Genomic DNA, 20,113 nt, shown 5'->3' with positions numbered 1-20,113 from the left:
AAAATAATTACACTTATGTGTATCTGCGTGTTCGTGTGTATGCAGCTTCGGGGGAAATCTCGTTTAACGAGAAAATTAAAAAAAAAATGGAGCGAAAGAGCGCGACAGGAAAGGACACACAAAAACAAGACGAGCGCGCGCGACGATTTATGAAAAATGAACGAGCGCGAAAATGAGGTACCTCTGCATATTTAAGGAAAGGAAAAAAAAACATATGCCTTCATATATAACGAATGCTGCAGCTGTATAATAACAAAACAGCGTGGCGCGCTGGGCGCTGTATAAAAGGAGAGAGAGGGAGGAAAGAGAGGCGGACAAGGCGAAAATTCAATCTACATACTAGAGTAACTTAAATACATTAGCTGCTGCTGCAGAAGCAGCAGCAGTTTGTGTTTGTGTACGTGCGGATGCTGCGGACACGGCGTGCGATATATAGATACGGTATTCTCTGCTTTGGTGCAACGAGTTTTCTCATCTGGGAGAATAGCCAACAGAGAGAAGATCGAAATCAATTTGTAATTCATTCGTGACGCGCAAAGTCCATCCTCCTTTTCCGACTGTCTTTTTTTTCCACCCCTCTCTCGCTCTCTATTTTTCTCCTGTTTCTTTTTCGCTCCGCTCATAGAACATCGAGAGACGGATGGATAGATGGAGATGTCATTTACTCGGGCATCGCGAGAGTAAAAAACGAGACTCGTCATGATTATCGACACGGCTTCGCGCGGGGTAAAAAGAGTCTCGGTTCGTGTATATATATCCACTGCGGCAGTCAGTCGGTGTGTGTATATATACTTGGCTGAACGAGACAAGTGACATCGTCATCGTCGTCGTGGCGCGGCGCGGCGCATACTCGACTGAGCTTTTTGTTTTCGTCAGCCGTCGGATAAACACACTTGACACAATCCAGTGCCTCGGTGCGGTGCAGTGGCAGTGGAAGCAAAGGCAGCAGTGGCCTTATATATACGTGACTGTGTGTGTATATAACTCATAAAGCTCGTTGCCTTTGAATAATGCATCCGCAGAGCTTTCCTTTGCAGGCCGCGGCGGCGGCGACTTATTTTAAACTTACTAATCTCGAGTCGATAAATTTTCACAAAGACGGCGATGGGCGCACAATCGAAGGAGATAGCTGGAAGGGAAGGAAGCTTAAAATTTCGCCTGCTGCGGGTCTGAATTATCGAGTATGTTATCCTCCTTGGCCTCGCGTCCTTAGCTATAAATATCCGACGCACGATAGCCGCTCAAAATTGTATATATGATATTTGCTATTTTTCGCGAGTGACCTTTTCATTTTATTTTTTTGTTTTTTCCGATGCTGCGATCGCGGTGCAAAGTTTATCCAGAATTATTTTCCTGACATTTTCCAATTTCTGTTAGAAAAAAGCTGTCATTTTAATGCAGATTTAATGTCAAGTCGGGCATTAAAATTAACGTAAACGGTAATGCATTTTATCGAAAATACTTTGTTTGAAAATTCTTGTGAAGTGTTCAACTCGGTAATCAAACTTAATCATTCGCATTGAAAATTAATTTTTCCAAATCAATTTCTTGAGAATTGATTTATATTTTATGTATTCGTGCATATAAAGTATATGAAAAAATTAATGCCAATAAGCTCCGCCACTAGATGGCGAGTACATTCGTCTGCGAATCTGCAAGTGGCTAAATCCAAATAATTGTATAAGTATAAGTAGGGTCACAGCTGTTGTAATCGTAAGTCATTTCGTTTATTTTTGGTATCCACACAAAAAGTATGCGAAAGCGTTATCACGCTTAAATTTGCAAGTGGCTAAAGCAAAATAACTGCATAAAAGTATACTCATAATTAATAAAATATTATTCAATCTCGATTTCTCTGGTACTTTTTTTATCCTTCTTCGTCATCATCATCAGATGATTCCTCATTCAATTTCCGTTTCTTATTAAAAATATCAGCAATTATTTCTTGCTCACTTAATATTAATACTCCAAATGTTGATACATTATCATCAATAGAAACATATTCTTCCCAATCCCAATTTTCTTCAATTATCTGAATGAACGGTTCAAATGTAATTGTAAGACCAGCCTTTCCGAAACAATTACGTATCGTTTCAGACTGGACTTTATTCCAGGGCTCGTATTTATTCTTTTAAAATTGGATCGAGCGATGTCATCCAAGCCTCGGTCGATTCATAGTTCACACTACCACTTTCTCCGTAAAATTGATTGAACTCAACATCATTTCGAATTGTCGAAGTAAATTTATATCGTATCTAGACTCTAAATTCAAAATTTCATTTCGAATTATCAAAATTTCGAATTATGATATTGTTCGAATTATCGAGGTAAATTAACATTGAATTTATATCGAAAACGCTAAAGGTTCAAACTATCGAGAATTTTGAATTATCGAAGTTTTACTGTATTTGTTTTGTATCCGCACAATAAGTATGTGAAAACGCAATCACACTTAAATTCCGCTTCCACCGCTAGACGGCTAATATCCTAAACATGTAAATCTGCAAGTGGCAATATGGCATAATTGTATAAGTATACGCACATAATTGTATGAGTATTCATTCTTCTGCTTTCTGTTGTATTATAAGCTGATTATAGCAGTCAATTTTATTATAGTTATAAAAGCGTCCTGCGAATAAGCAATAACGATGTTGTTATTAAATTTCAAATTTGAATCAATCGGCGTTTTACATCACAAAGAAATTTAGTTTCTGAAAAGAAAAACTGTAAATTTAATCAAAAAATAATATCAATTTCAAAGCTTCTACATGAAATTCAATTTTTTTACGAGAAGAAAAAAATCTTTCTATTAATTATAACGTCACCGTAATACAAAATGATTTTGCCTGTGATTTCAGGTTCAGCCGCGATTGCCGAAGATGTACGACGACCGAGCGAATGTGTCGTCGCCACCTCTCCTCGCTACTGCGCAGTGGTGATTAATAATACAAAAAAAAAAGAAGAAAGAAAAAGCCAAAGATGAGCTAGTGTCTCGAGTGGTGTGTCTGCGTGCGCGCGTGTGTGTGTGCTGTTCAGCAGTGCAGTGCCTCTCGCAATAAGTGCAGTGCAGTGTGCAGTGTGCAGTGCATTATTATATTATTATACCTCCGCAGTTGATGAGCACGACGCAGTTGAGTATTAAGCCACCGCAATGTCGCGCGTATCATGACGGTAATGCCGTCGAGCTCCGATGTCGCGGACAAGGCGGTCTCGACGGAGGATGCGATCGCCAGTGGCGGCGGCGGCGGCGGCGGCGGGGGTCCGGTGGAGATGGCACGCCTCGAGGCCGTCCTCGCCGCCCTCGTCGAGAGCAAGGTCGAGGCCATGAAGCACGACTCGGCCCTCGAGGCCGCGGCGCTGAAGGCGAAGCGCAGACGGGCCGGCAGCGTGCCGGTCAGCCCGACCACCGGTCGCAATCGATCGAGGCTCACCTCGTCCTCGACGCTGTCCTCGGATCAGCAGCAGCATCATCATCATCACCACCATCATCATCACGGAAAACATCATCACCATCATCGTCAGCATCATCCGCACGGTGACAAAAGGGGCAGGAGACACAGACATCGTAGACACGACTCGGCGCCCTGCGGCGACTACATCGAGGACCCGCACAAACATCGACACGGTTCGTTGAAAGCAATATGATTGAATTATACTCGCGCGCTAATTTATTCATCGTACGAATATCCAGCCATTATGCTGATTTTCGACGCGGGAAAATTTTAGGTCGGATTTTCCGATATTTCGAATAATCGCACTGCTGCGTGCGCTCGACACTTTATATATATGGCCGATTCTCTGTGAAATCGAATGGCCAAAAAAATTTTTTTTCTGCAAATATGAAAAACTTGCTGTTCCCGATGTCAGAAATGTCCCCAAATTTTATTAGAATTTTTGGGACCATCTATCACTCTTTTTCAGGGGCCCGAAGTTGGCCATTTTAGGGTTTTTTTGAAATTCATGAAAAATCACAAATATTAAAATAATTCCTGGATTAAAGTAGAATGATTCAAAAGTAAAAGTGCCCAGCAACTTTTTTGTTGGAAATTGTCCAAATTTTCAGAAAAAAAATATGCCAAAGTGATTGGAACAATCTAGGTAAGTGTAAAGCAAAAAAACTGCCAAAGGGACATAAATGATGAAATCTAATCGAGTTCGAACCGGACTTTCATTTCCTAAACTATGTAAAAAGCTTCCCAAAGATGTCAACTACTGCCTGATAAAGTTTTGTAATGGGTCTTAAAGTTTAACGCAATGTAGACAACAATGTGTGGCGAAAAACATGCAAAAAAGGTCAAAAATAGGCCCAAAATGCCTAAAATCACCAAAAACAGCCATTTTCAGCCCTTTTTTGCATGTTTTTCGCCACACATTGTTGTCTACATTGCGTTAAACTTTAAGACCCATTACAAAACTTTATCAGGCATTAGTTGACATCTTTGGGAAGCTTTTTACATAGTTTAGGAAATGAAAGTCCGGTTCGAACTCGAGTAGATTTCTTGTTTTATGTTTTTTTTTTAGTTTTTTTGCTTTACATTTACCTAGATTGTTCCAATCACTTTGGCATATTTTTTTTCTGAAAATTTGGACAATTTCCAACAAAAAAGTTGCTGGGCACTTTTACTTTTGAATCATTCTACTTTAATCCAGGAATTATTTTAATATTTGTGATTTTTCATGAATTTCAAAAAAACCCTAAAATGGCCAACTTCGGGCCCCTGAAAAAGAGTGATAGATGGTCCCAAAAATTCTAATAAAATTTGGGGACATTTCTGACATCGGGAACAGCAAGTTTTTCATATTTGCAGAAAAAAAATTTTTTTGGCCATTCGATTTCACAGAGAATCGGCCATATATATATCGATCACACCACACGCGTACGCGAGATTCGAATTATAAACGCGAGCTAGACGTGCGTATAAATTGCTGAAAATAATATTTAAGCCTATCTAGCCGAAAGCTCGACAGCTGACATATTTCACGATATTTAAAATTGTAAAAAAATAAAATACAATGGCTCAACGTTTAGAAGACAATCTGTCGGCGAATTGCGCAGTTAAGTGCATAAGTACCAGCTACATTGTGTGCGCGCGCGCGCGCGTGTATATAAAAAAGCTCCTCCTCATCCTCGAAAAGGGAAGCTACGCGATCCTTTTTATGCTCGCGCGTGGCTTATATTCAGCAGCTCTCTCCTTTTTATACTCGACTACGTTATCGACGTTAAAGCTCTCTCTTTCGCGCGCGCAAAAAAAAGTTCTAAACTGCTACTACGCGTTAGCGGCCGAGTACCTACTGTAATGCAGTAGTAGAGTTAACCGTTCGAGGTTGAATATGTATTGAAAAAAAGGACGTAGTTAGTGAGATAAAAATCTGAAATTAAATTGAGATTTTTTTTCTCTCTTCTCACCACGCGTGCGTACTCGAGTTCTCTCTCTCTATACGTGTATAAAGTATTCCATCACCGAGCACGGTGCATATTATGCGTGTAGCAAAAAAAGAAAAGAATCCAAATTAATTTTCAACCGAAACGCTATAGTAGTATATACGTCGAGCTTGCGACTTCATTCTTTTATAGCAGCAGTAGTAGGTACGCGCGTACGGCCTCTCTGAGTCGCGCGCGAGCAGAAAATTAATTAAAAAACTTTAACATCGCCTCGTATAAAGTTATACACACAGCGACGTCTGCGCGTATATAACTTCTTTTGATACATTCTTCTTTTCACCGCGTACTCAAACAGGAGGCAGAGAAAAGTCACGGAGCGTCGACAGTCCTGGCAGACATCATAATCGTCGACGACACTCGAGGCCTCCGCATCCGTATCCGCATCCGCATCATCGTCCTCCCAATCCAGCTGCTACGCTACCGCCAGCAGCGGCCCACGAGGGACGCGAGACGATCGTCTCGGAGACGCGCGGCGGGGGTGGCGGCGATCCGCGTTTCGAGCTTTTGGGCATCAACGACGCCGACCTCGCCGCGATCAAGCTCGAGCACCTGCAGCAGTCGCGGCAAGCCCTCAGCGACACGCACGAGTACGCGACCGCCGCCAGAATCCACCAAAGTGCCTGCTATATTTCACATAGCGCTGCTCAATTGTAAGTATACCGAGTTCCACCGAAAATATGTCATGCCCTTTATTTGTTTTCTTTTTTTTTTTAATTGCTGTACGCCTTTGAAACATTGCTTACACATGTTTATTCATAACATGTGGTGCAATTTTCGAAAAACTACTTTCTAAATGTATGACATTTAAGTAATATTTTTATGAAAAATCAATTATCGAGAAGTTATTTTTAATAAAGAATTCAATGAAAGAAATCAATGAATGAAAGATTTTCAATGAAAGTTGTATTAATTTTAAATAAATGTTAACTTAATTAGTTTCAATATACTAAACTATTAAAATTCATATAAAATTCATATGATTTTACATTAAAATTGTATTAATTTTAAATAAAATTCAACTTCAATTTTAATACACTAATTTATTAATATTCATATGAGAAAATGTATGAAAAATGATTGAAATTTCAAAAATTTTCAACAGTGATATTCTAGCCTTGGTCCCTTCAAGAAAATGCGGTATAAAGCTTACAATATAGTCGGAAATACAATGTAATTCAAAAACTTTTTAATAAAACGGTATTCTAATCGTTTTTTCTAAATTATTTTTTTTGTCACTTGATAGTACACACCTTATATTTTGGAACTCGAAATAAGACTCGTACCTTATTTTTGGGGTACGGCATATTTTCGGTAAAACGCGGTAAAAGAGAACGATTAGCTGCTTCATAATAATCGTTTTCGGTAATTTTTCTTTTCTCAAGCTCGACCTCCTTTTTCTCAAACTTTTCTTGTATTGTTTTTTGTCGTTGTCGTAAAAAACAGAAAAAGCCATTACGACGAGGACGACTACTTGACGCTGCAGTACGCCGACGAGATCGACGACGACGACGAGGACGACTCGCTGAGTCTGGACGTCGACTTGGAGGCCGCTCGCGCTTCGGTCGTCGATACGGAGGGCCGAGCCGGAGCGGCTAATAACGGCGAGCGGCGGCCGCCCACGGGTCGCAGGCCGCCGCGCCGGAAACGCAAGCGACGGAAACGCCGGAGGACCATCGTCGACGTCGAGGGCATCGAGCTGGAAATGGAGGATCCGGACGATTTGCCGCCCAGAGCCAGATGGACCATCGTCGCGACGGCCTGTCTGCTGCTCGTCATGTCGCTGCTGCTCGTAGGCGTGACGTTGAGGATGGCGCCCATTATCGACGAGATGGGTGAGTCTATATTAACGAAAAAATCGATGATGAAATTGTGGATTTTAGATTTTTTTAATAAGAGAGAATTTGACAATAACTGGTGTATAGGTATATCGAATCGATGAAGGTATATTTCAAAGTAAAGAGATTCGAATCGAATGTAAGAAAAAATTTGTATCACGATAGCAAGCGATTATAGAAGTAGAGAAGTCGCCTTCAATATACTTGTAAAAAAGAGAAAACTTCGTTCAGCCCCCACGTATCGAGGAGAAGAATGATATAAGCTTTATTTGAAAAAAAAACTTGTTCTCTCCCTCTCTTTGGTACGCTCAGCGCGTATATATACGGAAAAGTTACTTCCTTCACGTATAGTACTTTGCAGGATGCATACGAGATATATATCGGCAGCTTTAATGTTTTTCCTTACAGCGGATGGGATAGTTCACGATAATTTGGAGGAATAAAAAATGGATGCTTCGTCGATATATTTCTTCTCGAAAATGACTCTGGTCTAGTTTCAAAATTAAGCGCCTCGCATCCATATCGAAAAACAAAGTCGTTCTACTTCGTTCGGGCTTTTTACGCATTAAGAGCGATTTAATTTATTTTTAACATCGAGTCGGACGCCGTTAATAGAAATTATTGCTTTTACATTGCAAAATGAATGTATGAACAGCATCCGTCGTGTACCATTTACTCTCATTTACTGCGCGCGACATCTCGATCGCTCGCTCCGCAGAGTACATTTTCCATTTACCCTCATTACGCTCGACATTTCGAATTCTTAATGTAATCCTCATCAAATCGTCATGTACTTAATTGAAAAACGCTCAGATCCAGCGCACGATGATAAATATTTGATAATAATTTCAAAGCTCGCAAGTGAAATTCGTCTTGATGTTTTGACATTATATACGTATAAGCCTGTGTATAGAAGCCTGCATTGCACTCGGGTGTTTCTTTAGCCGTGCTCGCGATCTCGCAGTTCGTTATGTACCTCGAGTTATGAGCGCGAGCGAGCGAGAAAACGAGCTGAAATTTACACGCGTTTACAAAACTTATTTCGGCATGTACTATACTACTACTGTCGAAATTTTCTCGCTCTGTGTGCTCGGCTGGCGTTAAGCCAGTTTTCTTCTTTCCTCTTTCTTCTTTCTGCTTCTTCTTCTTTGCCGTATAGCAGCATACGCTCTGCAGCTGAAACGTGCAAAATTAAATGCCTCGGTCGAATGTATTTTTCTCCCCTCAATTATTGTCGCTAGTATATCTGTATACTTCGTCACGTGTGCGTGCAAAGGCCTGCGAAATTGAAACGCCGAGCGCAACACGTTGTCGTTGTTTCGCGATACGAAGCCTTGCACGTGTACACGTGTTATAACGTAATAAGCTCGGCAGCGCCGTTTTAAGTAGTAGTGACCGATTTTAGTATGGCATCCGAATCTCCTTTCGCTATAATATACGTATAATTATTATTAATGAGAGGGTCGATTAAAAGCCATATCCTCAAACGACGAATTATGATTACGCGTTAATCGTCGAATTACTTTAAAAGTTAGATAGAAATGTATATAAGTGGGAATATAATAAACGACCTGCAGCAGCAGACGTTTTCACCTACTTTCGTCACGACGTCTACCGACGCGAACTTGATTGCTATCATAAATATAAGACTAAGGAGAAGAAGGCATGGAAGAAGAGGAAGAAGAAAGATATCAGCTTATTAGCGTACGCAGTTGTAGAGAAGGAATTTGCTGTTGCATCCACGATTCGTCGTCGCGGAATTATGTATACAGCAGAGGGGGCCAATTAAGCCACTGTGTGTATGAGTCTGGGTCGGCAGCTTGCGAACAAAAACGAAATTGAACCCAAAAAACAAAGAGGAAAAAAAGAAAATAACGATGAAAAAGAATTCGGCCTACTCGAGCGCTGTATAGGGGGGTCGAGCTTGCGCGCGCGTACAATTTAGACCGCGCCGTGTGCATATGCACGCGGCGTCGACGAGCCACGAGTGCACAGCTGCGGCAGCTCTCCTCTCGTCCATCTCTCTCTCCCTCGTCCGTTTCGCGAGATATATACGTTTCCTGCGTATACTGTGATAATGTCTACCTACCCGCACATTCTCTCCCGCACAGATAGATGTGTGTGTTTGTGTGTGCTTGCAGTGAAATGTAAAGCGACGACCGCTGCCACTGTTTATCTTCGTTTCTTATTTATCATTCGAGTTGTGCGACCGTTAAGTAGCGCGTCGATAGTATACACAGCACTCTCTGCCAAGCACAGCTGCGTGAGAGAAATGCTGCTCTCTCTCTCTCTCTCTCTGCGAAGAAGAAATAAGAAGAAAAATGAAAAGAATGTCGCCTGCTCGAGCTTGCGCGCAAGCTTATACACACACACAGTCGGTCCATAGCTACTGTACTATATAATATGTGTGTGTGTGTGTATTATCTAGGAAAGCAGTGGCAGTGGCAGCAGCAGCAGCGACGACGACGTATAGTACGAGAATATAGTGTGGGAGTCGAGAGGCTGCTGCTCTGCGCGCGAAAAGTGTGCGAGGCAAGTGTGAGAGACCGAGAGGCAAAAGAGAGAGAAGAGAGAGAGACTGTAAGGCTTAGGAGGAAAACGTGCGCGGCTATATAGATGTAAAGGCGCGCACACACAACGTGCCAGGGATTTATGTGTGTATACTACTCTCTCGTACACTACTTGCGGTTCATCTGTCTCTTTCTCTCGCTCTACTCGCTGCAAGCTCTCTCTCACTCTGATGTGGATCGCTGCGCGCCGTGCTGCGGGATATATAGGCGAGAGAGCCGCCAGCGCCAGCGAGAGAGCTCTAGCTCCGTGTGTATATGTTATGTACCGCGAGGTCGAGGGCGAGAGCTGCTCTGCTTTACCGCTGCTGCTGCTGCTGCTGCACCCCAAATTAAAGGCGCGCGTCTCTCTCTCTCTTTTACTCTCGCTCACTCACTCGCTGGCTGCTGCTGCTGCACGACTTTCGAAAGTCAGTCAGTCAGTCAGCCGGTGGATTTCCGTCGCGGTGCATCAACACGATTATTCGACGAGTGAGACGCGTTTTTGAAAAAAAAAATCATATAGAGTATACGATAGTAAATAGAAAAGAAAAATCGCTGTGTTCTGTTGTGTGTTGGTGCGCGGACTCTACTGTGTGTACGGTGATTTTTTCTTTTTTTTTTTTTTTGGTGATTCTTTCCTGTGCACGAGCTTGCGGGCGTTTAATTTACTTTTAAAGCTCGCTCGTGCCCGAGCTTTTTTGTGTGACGTCGGCCCGCGAGCTTTTGAGGCTCGGCCTTTGCGCCCGCAAGAAGAAACCCGAAGAAAGGAGTCGAGTTGTTTTTGTGTATATATAACACGGCCCTGTGATTTTCAATTGCTCGCGCACAGCACACAGCTGGTTTCATCCATTCTCTTTCTCTCTCTTGGTTTTTTTTATCGCTCCCACTGCACAGCAGTACACCCGCAAAGACTCATTATTCAAGATTTATACTAAATTTTTCTTGTAAAAGCTCCGCGTAATTTTCGCCAGCATTCATCGGCGTTAAACGAGGCAATAAAACGAGAGGACTTTTCGCTTCTCCAGGATGCTGCTACTTGCGCGCGTTTGCTCGTTGGAGCTCCAGCTGCAAAGTACTGTAATCCTCCAGACCAAGCCGGCCAGCTTTGGCGCGCGCGCGCGAGCGAGCGAAAGTGTAAAACCAGCAGCAGCTCTCCTATTCCCCCTGTATAATAGAGCGCTGTCGCGCGCGAGCTTAAAAAGACTCGGCCCGATCTATATAGCCAACCTCCTTGTATTTGCAAATTAAACGAGCTTTCCGCGCGCTGAGAGATGCTGCTGCGCGCGGAAAAAAAAATAAGAAGAAGAAGAAGAAGAAGAGAGGAAAAAAAAATAATAAAGAGAAGTAGCAGCAGCAGCTGCTTACGAAGCTGCTGCTACTCTCCTCGCACTCCTCCTCCTACTCCTCATTATGCAACGGGACGAGGGCGCACGTATTATCTCGACCAAAATATCATTCGCGAAACAAAAATATACGACCCGGCTGGTGCAAAACCGCAACGTTCGTACACGTACGTGCAGTGTGTGTGTGTGTGTGTTTGTGTACATACGTACGTGCGGCTTGTATAGTCTGACACGAGTACGAACGTGTGGCCCACGATGCCGTATATCGTTGGTTCGCCTATCGATCTATCCGGAGATAGAGCAACGAAAATATTTTGACAGGCGCCGCGCGTACACGTTGTTACGTATTACATATATATATCGTCCGCGTGAGCGAGGATCAAAAGCATTCCACGAGCGATCGCAGAGTATAATAATAATAAAAGAAAAAGAAAAAATCTATTATACGGATAAGCCGAGCGCGAGGAAGAAGCTCGCGAGCGAGTGAGCGAGCGATATGATTTATTTATTTACGTTTTTTGTTATATATGTACGATCTGCACGCTCTGTTGCGCGTTCGGCGGCCGCGAACTAGAGCTATTGCATCTGTCTCTCGGTGGCAGCTCGGGGGGATTATTTATCATAAAAGTTGAGCGTTGCTTTCTCCGTAACGAAAACTTTGCTGCCGTGGCCCACGCGCGCACACAATCTCACCGCTCGCGATGAAGCGTGAAATATACAGATATGCGCGGTGGATAAAATTGAAATTTCGTAGTACGCTGCGGGGTCGAGCTTTTTTTGCTGTACTGCCTGCAAGCTCGCGAGCTCGAGCGCGCACAGATGGCACGGGAGATCGAGTTTTTCCTTTCTCCGCGCGACTACTTCATATGGATCGCTCACACAAATACGACCGCGTATACGTACACACATACATGTAAATAATGTAACGCACGGTCATGCGAAACGAGCGAAAGCTCTCTAGCTTCGATGCGAATCTCTCGAGACGAGAGACGCGCGAGCGTATATCTCTGTATGTGTGTAGAAGAGTATATATATGCACGTGCCGAGCGAGCTGCTATTGCTGCTGTGGCTCGTAAATTACCGCCGTCTCAACGAGCGAGATCGAACACCTATATAGCATATACTTGCGAGCTTGCACACGGCAGCCTCTAGGCAGCATCTGAGCGATTACGAGTCCGCACAGCTCGAGAAAAAGCTATATGTGTATTACGCATTTATTACACGTGCTCGCTTTCAGCTCGTTTGAATTTTTCTTACGGCCTTCCGAAACAATTGCAGAAACTAGATTTTTGAATCTTGACAAGTGCTCGGAGCTTTTGATAATTTACAGATCCATCTAGGTTGAGCCGGAGAGGCTATTGTTTAGCGTTACATACAATCGATTCGCTCGTAAGAGCTGATCTTGACGTGGATAATTATTTCTCTCGCTACAAACGTCGGTGGTATTTCGTGATAGTGCACAGGTTTGGGAAATTGTTTCAATTAAAACATCCGTAACGCTGCTAAGTCGAGGAATTCGATACGATAATAAACGAGCAGCAGCCACAGCTCGTTTGTGCCAAGTATAATCCAAAAAGCTCGAGCTCGTTTATTGGAGCTTTTCCCAAAAATATTTAGCGATAAATTCGTTAACCGGTATAGTTCGCAGTAAGATGAATCGATGAAATATGTAAATTGCGACGCGATATCCTCGAGATGTCAATCGATGCATTACGGGAACAATTATATGCGATTGTTACAATATTAACGTCGAGTTCGAGCTTGCAAGCTCCACGAATTGGGGAGCCAGGCGTCAAAATGCAGCATCGTCTCTGTCGAATTAGCGTCGAATTCACGGTCGCGTTGCAATATTGAAATTTCGCGCTCGTCGAAATCAAACTAGACCTGCGTCGATGTGTATTATATGCAACAGCAATTTTAAGCAGTTAAACGCCACGCCGAAGGTTGAACATTACTTTACACAACGCGTCTCTTTTGAGCTCGCGAGCTGCGAGTCGTCTTGTTTTGCTCGTTTTCTTACACGAGCCCCCCCGCGCGTGTTTTTCACGTTTATAACGATCGACCGGCGCTTCTCTCTCTTTCTCTCTCTAAGCATCGGAAGTTTCAAGTTTTCTGAACACTTGACATAATCTGTGCTGCGCTCGAGGCCATCTCTATAAAAAGTAAGAATTATATGAAAGAAAAAAAATCATCAGTAACCGGTATTCAAGAGTTTTTTCTTAAAACTGAAAAAAAATTACGGTGTTATATATTCGAGCAGGGCATAAAATTATTTGTAATAATTCAAAAGTGTGTTTTATTACAGCGTAAAAGCTGGATGACGTTTTTAGCAATTGAAATCGAAATCGAAATTGGAACAAAAATTAAATCAATCGCATTATACGTATTATACGCATTATAGGAAGTAAAAAATTATTGCTTTTCTGCTGTGAAATAATAACAAAATTCGATAGCGAAATTTCTTTCCGTACAAATAAAGTAATGAAAAACAAAATGAATCGGTTCGAGGGAAGCCCCTGGATTATTTATTAAAATTTCAAACCCTTGTATATTCTCCTTTTATTAAAATTGTTATTTTTGGTTTAAAATTTACCATTCAGTAGATTAATTGGTTTTTCTGGTATACTGATACATCGTTATTAAAGTTTTACTAGCCCAACTTTCAGCGCCCTTTTCTGTCTTTTTGAACTTGGCTTTTTTTTAAATAAGTTAAATATAATTTTATTTTATAATTAACTTGTCACGATTTAAAAAGAGAGTTTACGGTATAGTCTTATTTCATAAATTGATTGATTTCAATTGATAAGCGAAGTTTATTTCGACGGTAAGTTTATTTGGACAGAATTAACTTTTACATAAATTGAATATGCGATAAAAGTGGGGATTAGTTAAAAGACACTTAAAAATTGTCCTGGTAAGAACGTCTTAAAATCATCAGAAGCCATAGAATCTTTAGTTACTTCAAAGACATCGGGAAATGTTTTCCTAAGCTGCTTTCAAACTTCAAACTCACAAATAAAAAATTACCTCAACTTCGACAATACGTCACTTTCAAAAATACAGTCAATCTGTATATTCTCTTTCGCCAAGCGGTTCAACGTTTTTTTAAGCTAATAAACATCATCCAAGAGCTATACGGCGCCTATAACTTATGTGTGCGTGTGTGTGGCTTATAACGAAGTTTGACGACTTTGTCCTTGGAGGTCGACGTTTTATTGACGTCACACGCGAGCCGAATTTGCTTGTATTTGCGCTGGCGGGACTTAGGCACAGAAGTTCTATTTAAGTTTTCTCTGGTCTATACCTAAATAAATTTGATCAGTCGTTACGTTTTACTTTACTTCGAGTAAATTGAAAGTTGTCTATTGTACCGGCTACATATACGTAATAACACGTATGGGTTGTGTAAAAGCTCGTGTCGAATGCGCGTATTAACGTTAATGAGTGGAACATTAGCGTATGTTTATGTACGCGTCGTCCGGTCGACGCGAGAGAGAGAGAGAGAGAGAGAGAGCTTTTAATGGTCGCGATACGCCGTAGTTGGTGGCCGGATTTTCGGGCTATTAATTACGACATTTTTCTGCGTGACATTTACACACATTCGTGGGAAAGAAAATTTATGCTTAAAGATACACTCGGTTAAATCCCCGCAACTTCATACCGCGCGCGCGCGTGCAAAATTTTCCGAAAGATTTCCTGCCCGGAATGTCGATCGTACTATACATAGCTACTCTGCATCGTATCGCTGGGTATGGGTTATCTCGCAGTTAGTATTTTACTATATAAAACGCCACCACCCCCGCTACACGTTAAAATGAAAATTCAATATAAAGGCCGAGAGTGTATGAAAATGTCAGGAATGCGAGAGAAGTGCCGCGCAACTCGAGCGAGTATGAACGTGAAAATGCAGTTCGATAAGCGGGGCGCGATATAGATATATAGAGTTGGGTGTTTTTTTTCGGTGTGTACGCGCGCGCGTCATTTGAATAGCTACGGTGGCGATGTGATGAAAATAAAAGATGCGCGAAAGATAAAAAAAATAAAAAGGAGAAAGTTTGAAGTTCGAAAAAAAGGGAGGTGACTCGAGCAGCTCGCGCAGGTTCGGAGGGCACAGGCAGTTTCGAGTACGTATAGAGGTCGATTGCTCCCAACATCGTGTGTGTGTGTGAGTGAATGCAGAGGCATCCCGACATGAAAGAAAAATTGAATATTTACTTCGGCGGAAAAAGTCTCGCTTGCATATATACAGCTAGGTAATATATAACAGATAGATAGAGCGATGCCTTTTGACTCGCGCGAAAAGTCAAGAAAAGGCAAAGATAAAAAAATATCGATCGTTATAATGATCCCTCCCGACCCCTGGGATACATGTAAAAGCTCTGCACCTACTGAATTTTATCAATGCGCTCGCCCACCCACCAGAAAGCGGATATTCGCGCGCCGGGCGTTGACGTTTTAATTCCGGGCGCGCCGATTGCAGCTGAGGAAAAGTTCGAAAAATGAATTATTACCTTTCTCTCTCGGGCGCGAGAAATCGTTGCGCCGAATTCGATCGAGCGTGACTCTCTATACCCTCTCTAATATTATATATAGAGCTGCTGCTAAAGGTCGCCACCGTTCTTTGCCGCCGCCGCCGCCTCCGCTCGAGCACGTGAAATCCAATTAGCTCGATCTTCGATACGAGGCGTGTTGCACCGCTCGGCGGCTTTTCAGCTCTCGGTCACGATCTCGCAGCACACAGTGGGTATATACGTATGACGATAAAGGTATTTTATCGAGTCGACGTAGCTGGTGATTTTGGGAATTGATCAATTAAAAAATGAAAGAAAGTAAAGTAAAGAGAAGCGTAGAATATAGGTCAAATGGCCAGTGTGTGTGTGTGCGTAACAGAAAATTTCCATTATTTGGTTTGAAACGGGTTAGGTGATAATTGTTGATTCGCTCGTCAAAATGATCATCATTCGTGCCGAGTGAGAGACACAACGACGTCGACGACGACGACGATGGTGAGCTTTTCGCCAAATGAATTTCGCAATACTAGCACGTACGTACTACACAACATAGCGCTTGTTTTTCGAGCTAGAATAGATATCGCGAAATCCGTACGATATTTCGCTCTCGTTCGGCTGCAGCAGAAACCGAGAGAAATACCGAAGTTCGAGTTTCGAAATTTCGCTCGTAGTGCCGCGGTTATCGCACGCGCGCGAGTAAATGAATTTTCAAAACTTCCCCCTTCACCCCGCACACCCTCTCTGCATGTAAGGATATCCGTTTACGCATAATACGCTCCACCTTGTCCTATGTGTGTGTGTGTGTGTAAACGCGTAAGGAGGCCGCTTATCAAGTGCCGTAACTCGCGCGCGCGCGACGTACCACGTGTATATGCATAATTTATAATATATCATGCCTATAGCACGCGCGGGGCCGCGTACTTTATAATGAACTTTGACGAAACCAAATTTTCATCTTGTATTATTTTATAATATGTTTAAATTCTAAATCAAATTAACTGTACCATAATGCGCCGAAAGTATAGCTATACAAAGTTGTGCAAAAAAAAATGGAGAAAGAAAAACACTGTATAGAGCATCAGCTTGGTGAAAAAAGTTATAATTAGTTATGCGGCTTCAAAGCTCAACTTTTTGTGAGCGATCCCGCAAGAAGTTTTTCATCGGGCGGTCAGTTAAAACGCCGGCGCGAGAAGGAGATCGAGGCTTGTATAAAGAAGAAGCGTCTATATAAATAATTGCGCGTAAAACATCGCGCGCAAGCTCGGCGCGGGATAATTCTCTAGCTCTCGTCGGAATCTCCTTTCTTTTTTTTTTTTTCATTTCTCTTAACTTAACCCACACCGCGTTTATAACTCGACTTATGAATTATAATACCTCTCGGTATATACGAGCTAATTGAATGCATAATAAAACTAAACGCCCCCCCCCCCCCCCCCCCCNCCCCCCCCCCTACTACAGTCGTATAATTCGCGGTACATTCGCGCTCAAAGGCTCGGAAAATCCATTCACGCGGAGCTTTTCACGACGTTTCTCTCTGGCGCTTCGTGAGCTTCACACAGTTGCGAGAACAAAAGGGGAGCTTTTCCTCGGCACTGCGTCTCTTTCTCTTTAAAGTCGATCTAGACTGTCTGTCTGTGCGCGAAACGGATGACGTTCGGGTTTAATACACACCCACGCCTTAGTATAAGAGAGCTTTGAAACTCGCTCGATCGATTTTTGTAGCCCCCCTCCGTGAACTGACGTATAATATACGTTTCGATCGACGTTTATAATATATCAATCCGCACGCGCGGACGATAGTCGTAAAAACGTATTTACGGAATTGTATCCACATACGCGATCGTCGCGACGTTGAGTATACGGCACGAGAAAACGCATACGCGTCGAATACATCGTTAAGTAAGACGAAGTATCGACGCGAACTTTTTTGCCTCGGCTGCCGCAAGCTCGACTTATATATCGGATAGTATAAGCGTAACAATAGATACACATGCGTAAAGCCATGGAAAGCGTCAATATTGGCCCAGAACTTTGTATAGAAATTCTCGCAACGTTATTCGCGTCGAATTACGAGTTGAATTTCTCCGCGGGGCCAATTATACCCGTGGAGAAAAAGCTCGATCTGAACAAATAAAGCGAAATAAGAGCCTTTCTCGATTCGTTACATTGCCCGACAATTAGGGACGTCGCGCGTAACAAGACGGATATATCTTCTTGCGCGATCGCTTATAGGGCAGTTATATAGCGCTGACTCGAGGCACCAGCTGCTGTGCTTTATTTATGCGCGCGGAAAAATCAAAAGTACCATAAAAAAGCTCCGCGGAATGAATATTTTATACGACGCATCGAGTACAGTCTCATCGTTTTTAGATGAGAAAGCTATATATACCTAATACGCTTTTTGTTCTTTCTCTCGTGTAGCGGCAGCAGTAGCAAAATTTATGTTCGATACATGCATATATACATATATAGGATCGATACTCTACTACTATCTGTTACATGGCATCGCGCACGAAAAGCACAGCTTTTCGCTATGTAGGCCCCCCTGCCCGAGTGCTCGTGCAATGATCGTAAAAGGCTCGTACAAATCCTATAAAAGCGTGTGCCAGGCAGAGAAATATCACGGCGAAACTCGATGCGTCGGTCAGTTTCTCCCTTTTCAGTTTATTTTGTTATTTTTTTATTTTTCGCGCGTCGCAGAAAAAAAAACAAAAAACGTATATTACACTAATCGCAGCGTTTAAAGGCGAGAAAAAAAGAGTCGATCGTCGCGCGCCGTACAGAAGCGATAAAAAAAGAAGAAGAAGAGAAAGAGAATGAGATGTTTAACTGCGCGACATACGAGTACAGTGCGTCGACGCGCACGAACGATTTAACCGTACATATGGCATATATAGTGGGCTTTTGTGTGACGTGATTTTCTGCAGGCAGCGCACACAGAGGCGACAGTGAAGTTAACGCAGAGAAGAAGAAGTTGCCGGAGTATTAGAGATCTCGTAAGCACGTACGATATATAACTGTTACACGACCTCATGTGGAATTGCGATATTAAACGGTAAAAGTGCATACACGAGATTGTAAAGTTACAAAAAATAAAGAAGAAGCTGCTTCTGTACAACGTAGATGACGACGACGACGACGACAGAAAGGATGAACGAAGCAGCATCGCCAGCGGATCGCCTGCAGCAGCAGCAGCAGCGTACATAGCACAGCATGTAAGCGATAGCTTCGCTATTTAATAGCCCTCTGAGCTCTCGCAGCAGCAGCGCTAAACGCTCGCGACGACGAGCAGTACAGCGTGGCGCGGGGAGGAATGTGTCTCGCGCCGAACAAAGTGGGTCAGCAACCGCCGCCGTAGAGTACAATAGAGGCACGCTGCAGAGGCCGAGCCATTGTGTACGTGTATAAACGTACTATATGTATACGTTACACGTGCTGCAAGCTCGGTATACGACGATGCCACTGCTGTGATGTAGGCTTCCTCGCTTTACTCCCGCGCAGAGAAGGAAGCTCGAGCCACGAAGTCCATGTAGCTGCGTTATCTCGTTTATACATACGCACACCGAGGAGAGATGTAATTATAAGAGCGATTAAGGCGGAATTCTCAGGCTATATCTCGCCGAATATAATTATATGTATCCGCGCGAGTTCTCTCTAAATTGAATCAAAGAGATTAAGGATCATGATGGAGCGCGAGATGGAGTACACGCGCCAGCGCAACCTGTCCAACACGTCCGAGGAGCGCACCATGTTCGTAATCGACGACACGTCCCAGGGCGGCCAAGAAGCTTCACCGGCGCCGTCCCATCACTACCAAAATCATCATCATCGTCATCATCATCAGCAGCCACAGCCCCTCCAATCGTCGCGTCTATGCGAGCCGCCCGATTTATCGCTGGCACCGCCGCCTCGTAATCTGCTGCAGCAGCAGCAGCAGCAGCAGCAGCCTAGCAGCAGTAGCAGTGGTATCGGTCATTATCATCAGCAAGAAGCAGCGACCGAGGAGTATTATCAACAGCACGTCGTGCAGCAGCCGTTACAGCAGAAGCGCAGGCGCAACAGCGCGATACAGTGCGACGCGTTTAGCATCGCTAATAGCGGCAGCGCAGGAGGCGGCGGAGGAGGTGGTGGTGGTCGGCCACGAAGACAGAGGAGACCCTCGGAATTCGTGGACACTTACAGGAGATACTCGACGAGCTCCGGCAGGCCCAGAGCCAATAGCGTGGCCAGGCCGACGCCACTGGGTACTATTTTTTCCCTGTTTTTTTTTTCGTTAATTATATGCACACTGAGAGAAGGATATCTCTTAACCGTTAAGAAATTCTTCTCTCAGTGCAAAAGGTTTTAATTATCGTATGCCCAACGATCCGAGGTACACAACCGTAGTCCGGCCATTATAAATTTACGCGGGTATTATCGGAATATTATAACG

General features: G+C 43.2%; 1 protein-coding gene across 4 annotated transcripts in view; it reads left to right on the top strand.

Annotated features, from left to right (window-relative positions):
- Positions 1–20,113, top strand: part of LOC106657162 (AF4/FMR2 family member 4-like) — a 30,501-nt gene that overhangs the window by 1,542 nt on the left and 8,846 nt on the right. Inside the window, exons 2-5 of one of the 4 annotated variants that reach the window (XM_023462745.1) lie at positions 2,859–3,625; positions 5,739–6,093; positions 6,887–7,275; positions 7,687–8,506. In XM_023462745.1, coding sequence (XP_023318513.1) covers positions 3,166–3,625; positions 5,739–6,093; positions 6,887–7,275; positions 7,687–7,721 — 1,239 coding nt within the window. In that variant the 5' untranslated portion in view covers positions 2,859–3,165 and the 3' untranslated portion in view covers positions 7,722–8,506. Of the gene's footprint in view, positions 1–2,858; positions 3,626–5,738; positions 6,094–6,886; positions 7,276–7,686; positions 8,507–10,283; positions 10,602–18,608; positions 19,926–20,113 lie in introns of those variants that run through there. The other 3 variants (XM_014378516.2, XM_014378517.2, XM_014378518.2) reach the window with 3 other exon arrangements.

This window comes from Trichogramma pretiosum, unplaced genomic scaffold (genome assembly GCF_000599845.2).
Source record: "Trichogramma pretiosum strain Unisexual culture from Peru unplaced genomic scaffold, Tpre_2.0 scaffold145, whole genome shotgun sequence".
NCBI classification, from domain to species: Eukaryota; Metazoa; Arthropoda; class Insecta; order Hymenoptera; family Trichogrammatidae; genus Trichogramma; species Trichogramma pretiosum.
Note: the sequence above shows the minus strand (reverse complement) of the source record. Positions and strands in the feature narration are given on the sequence as shown.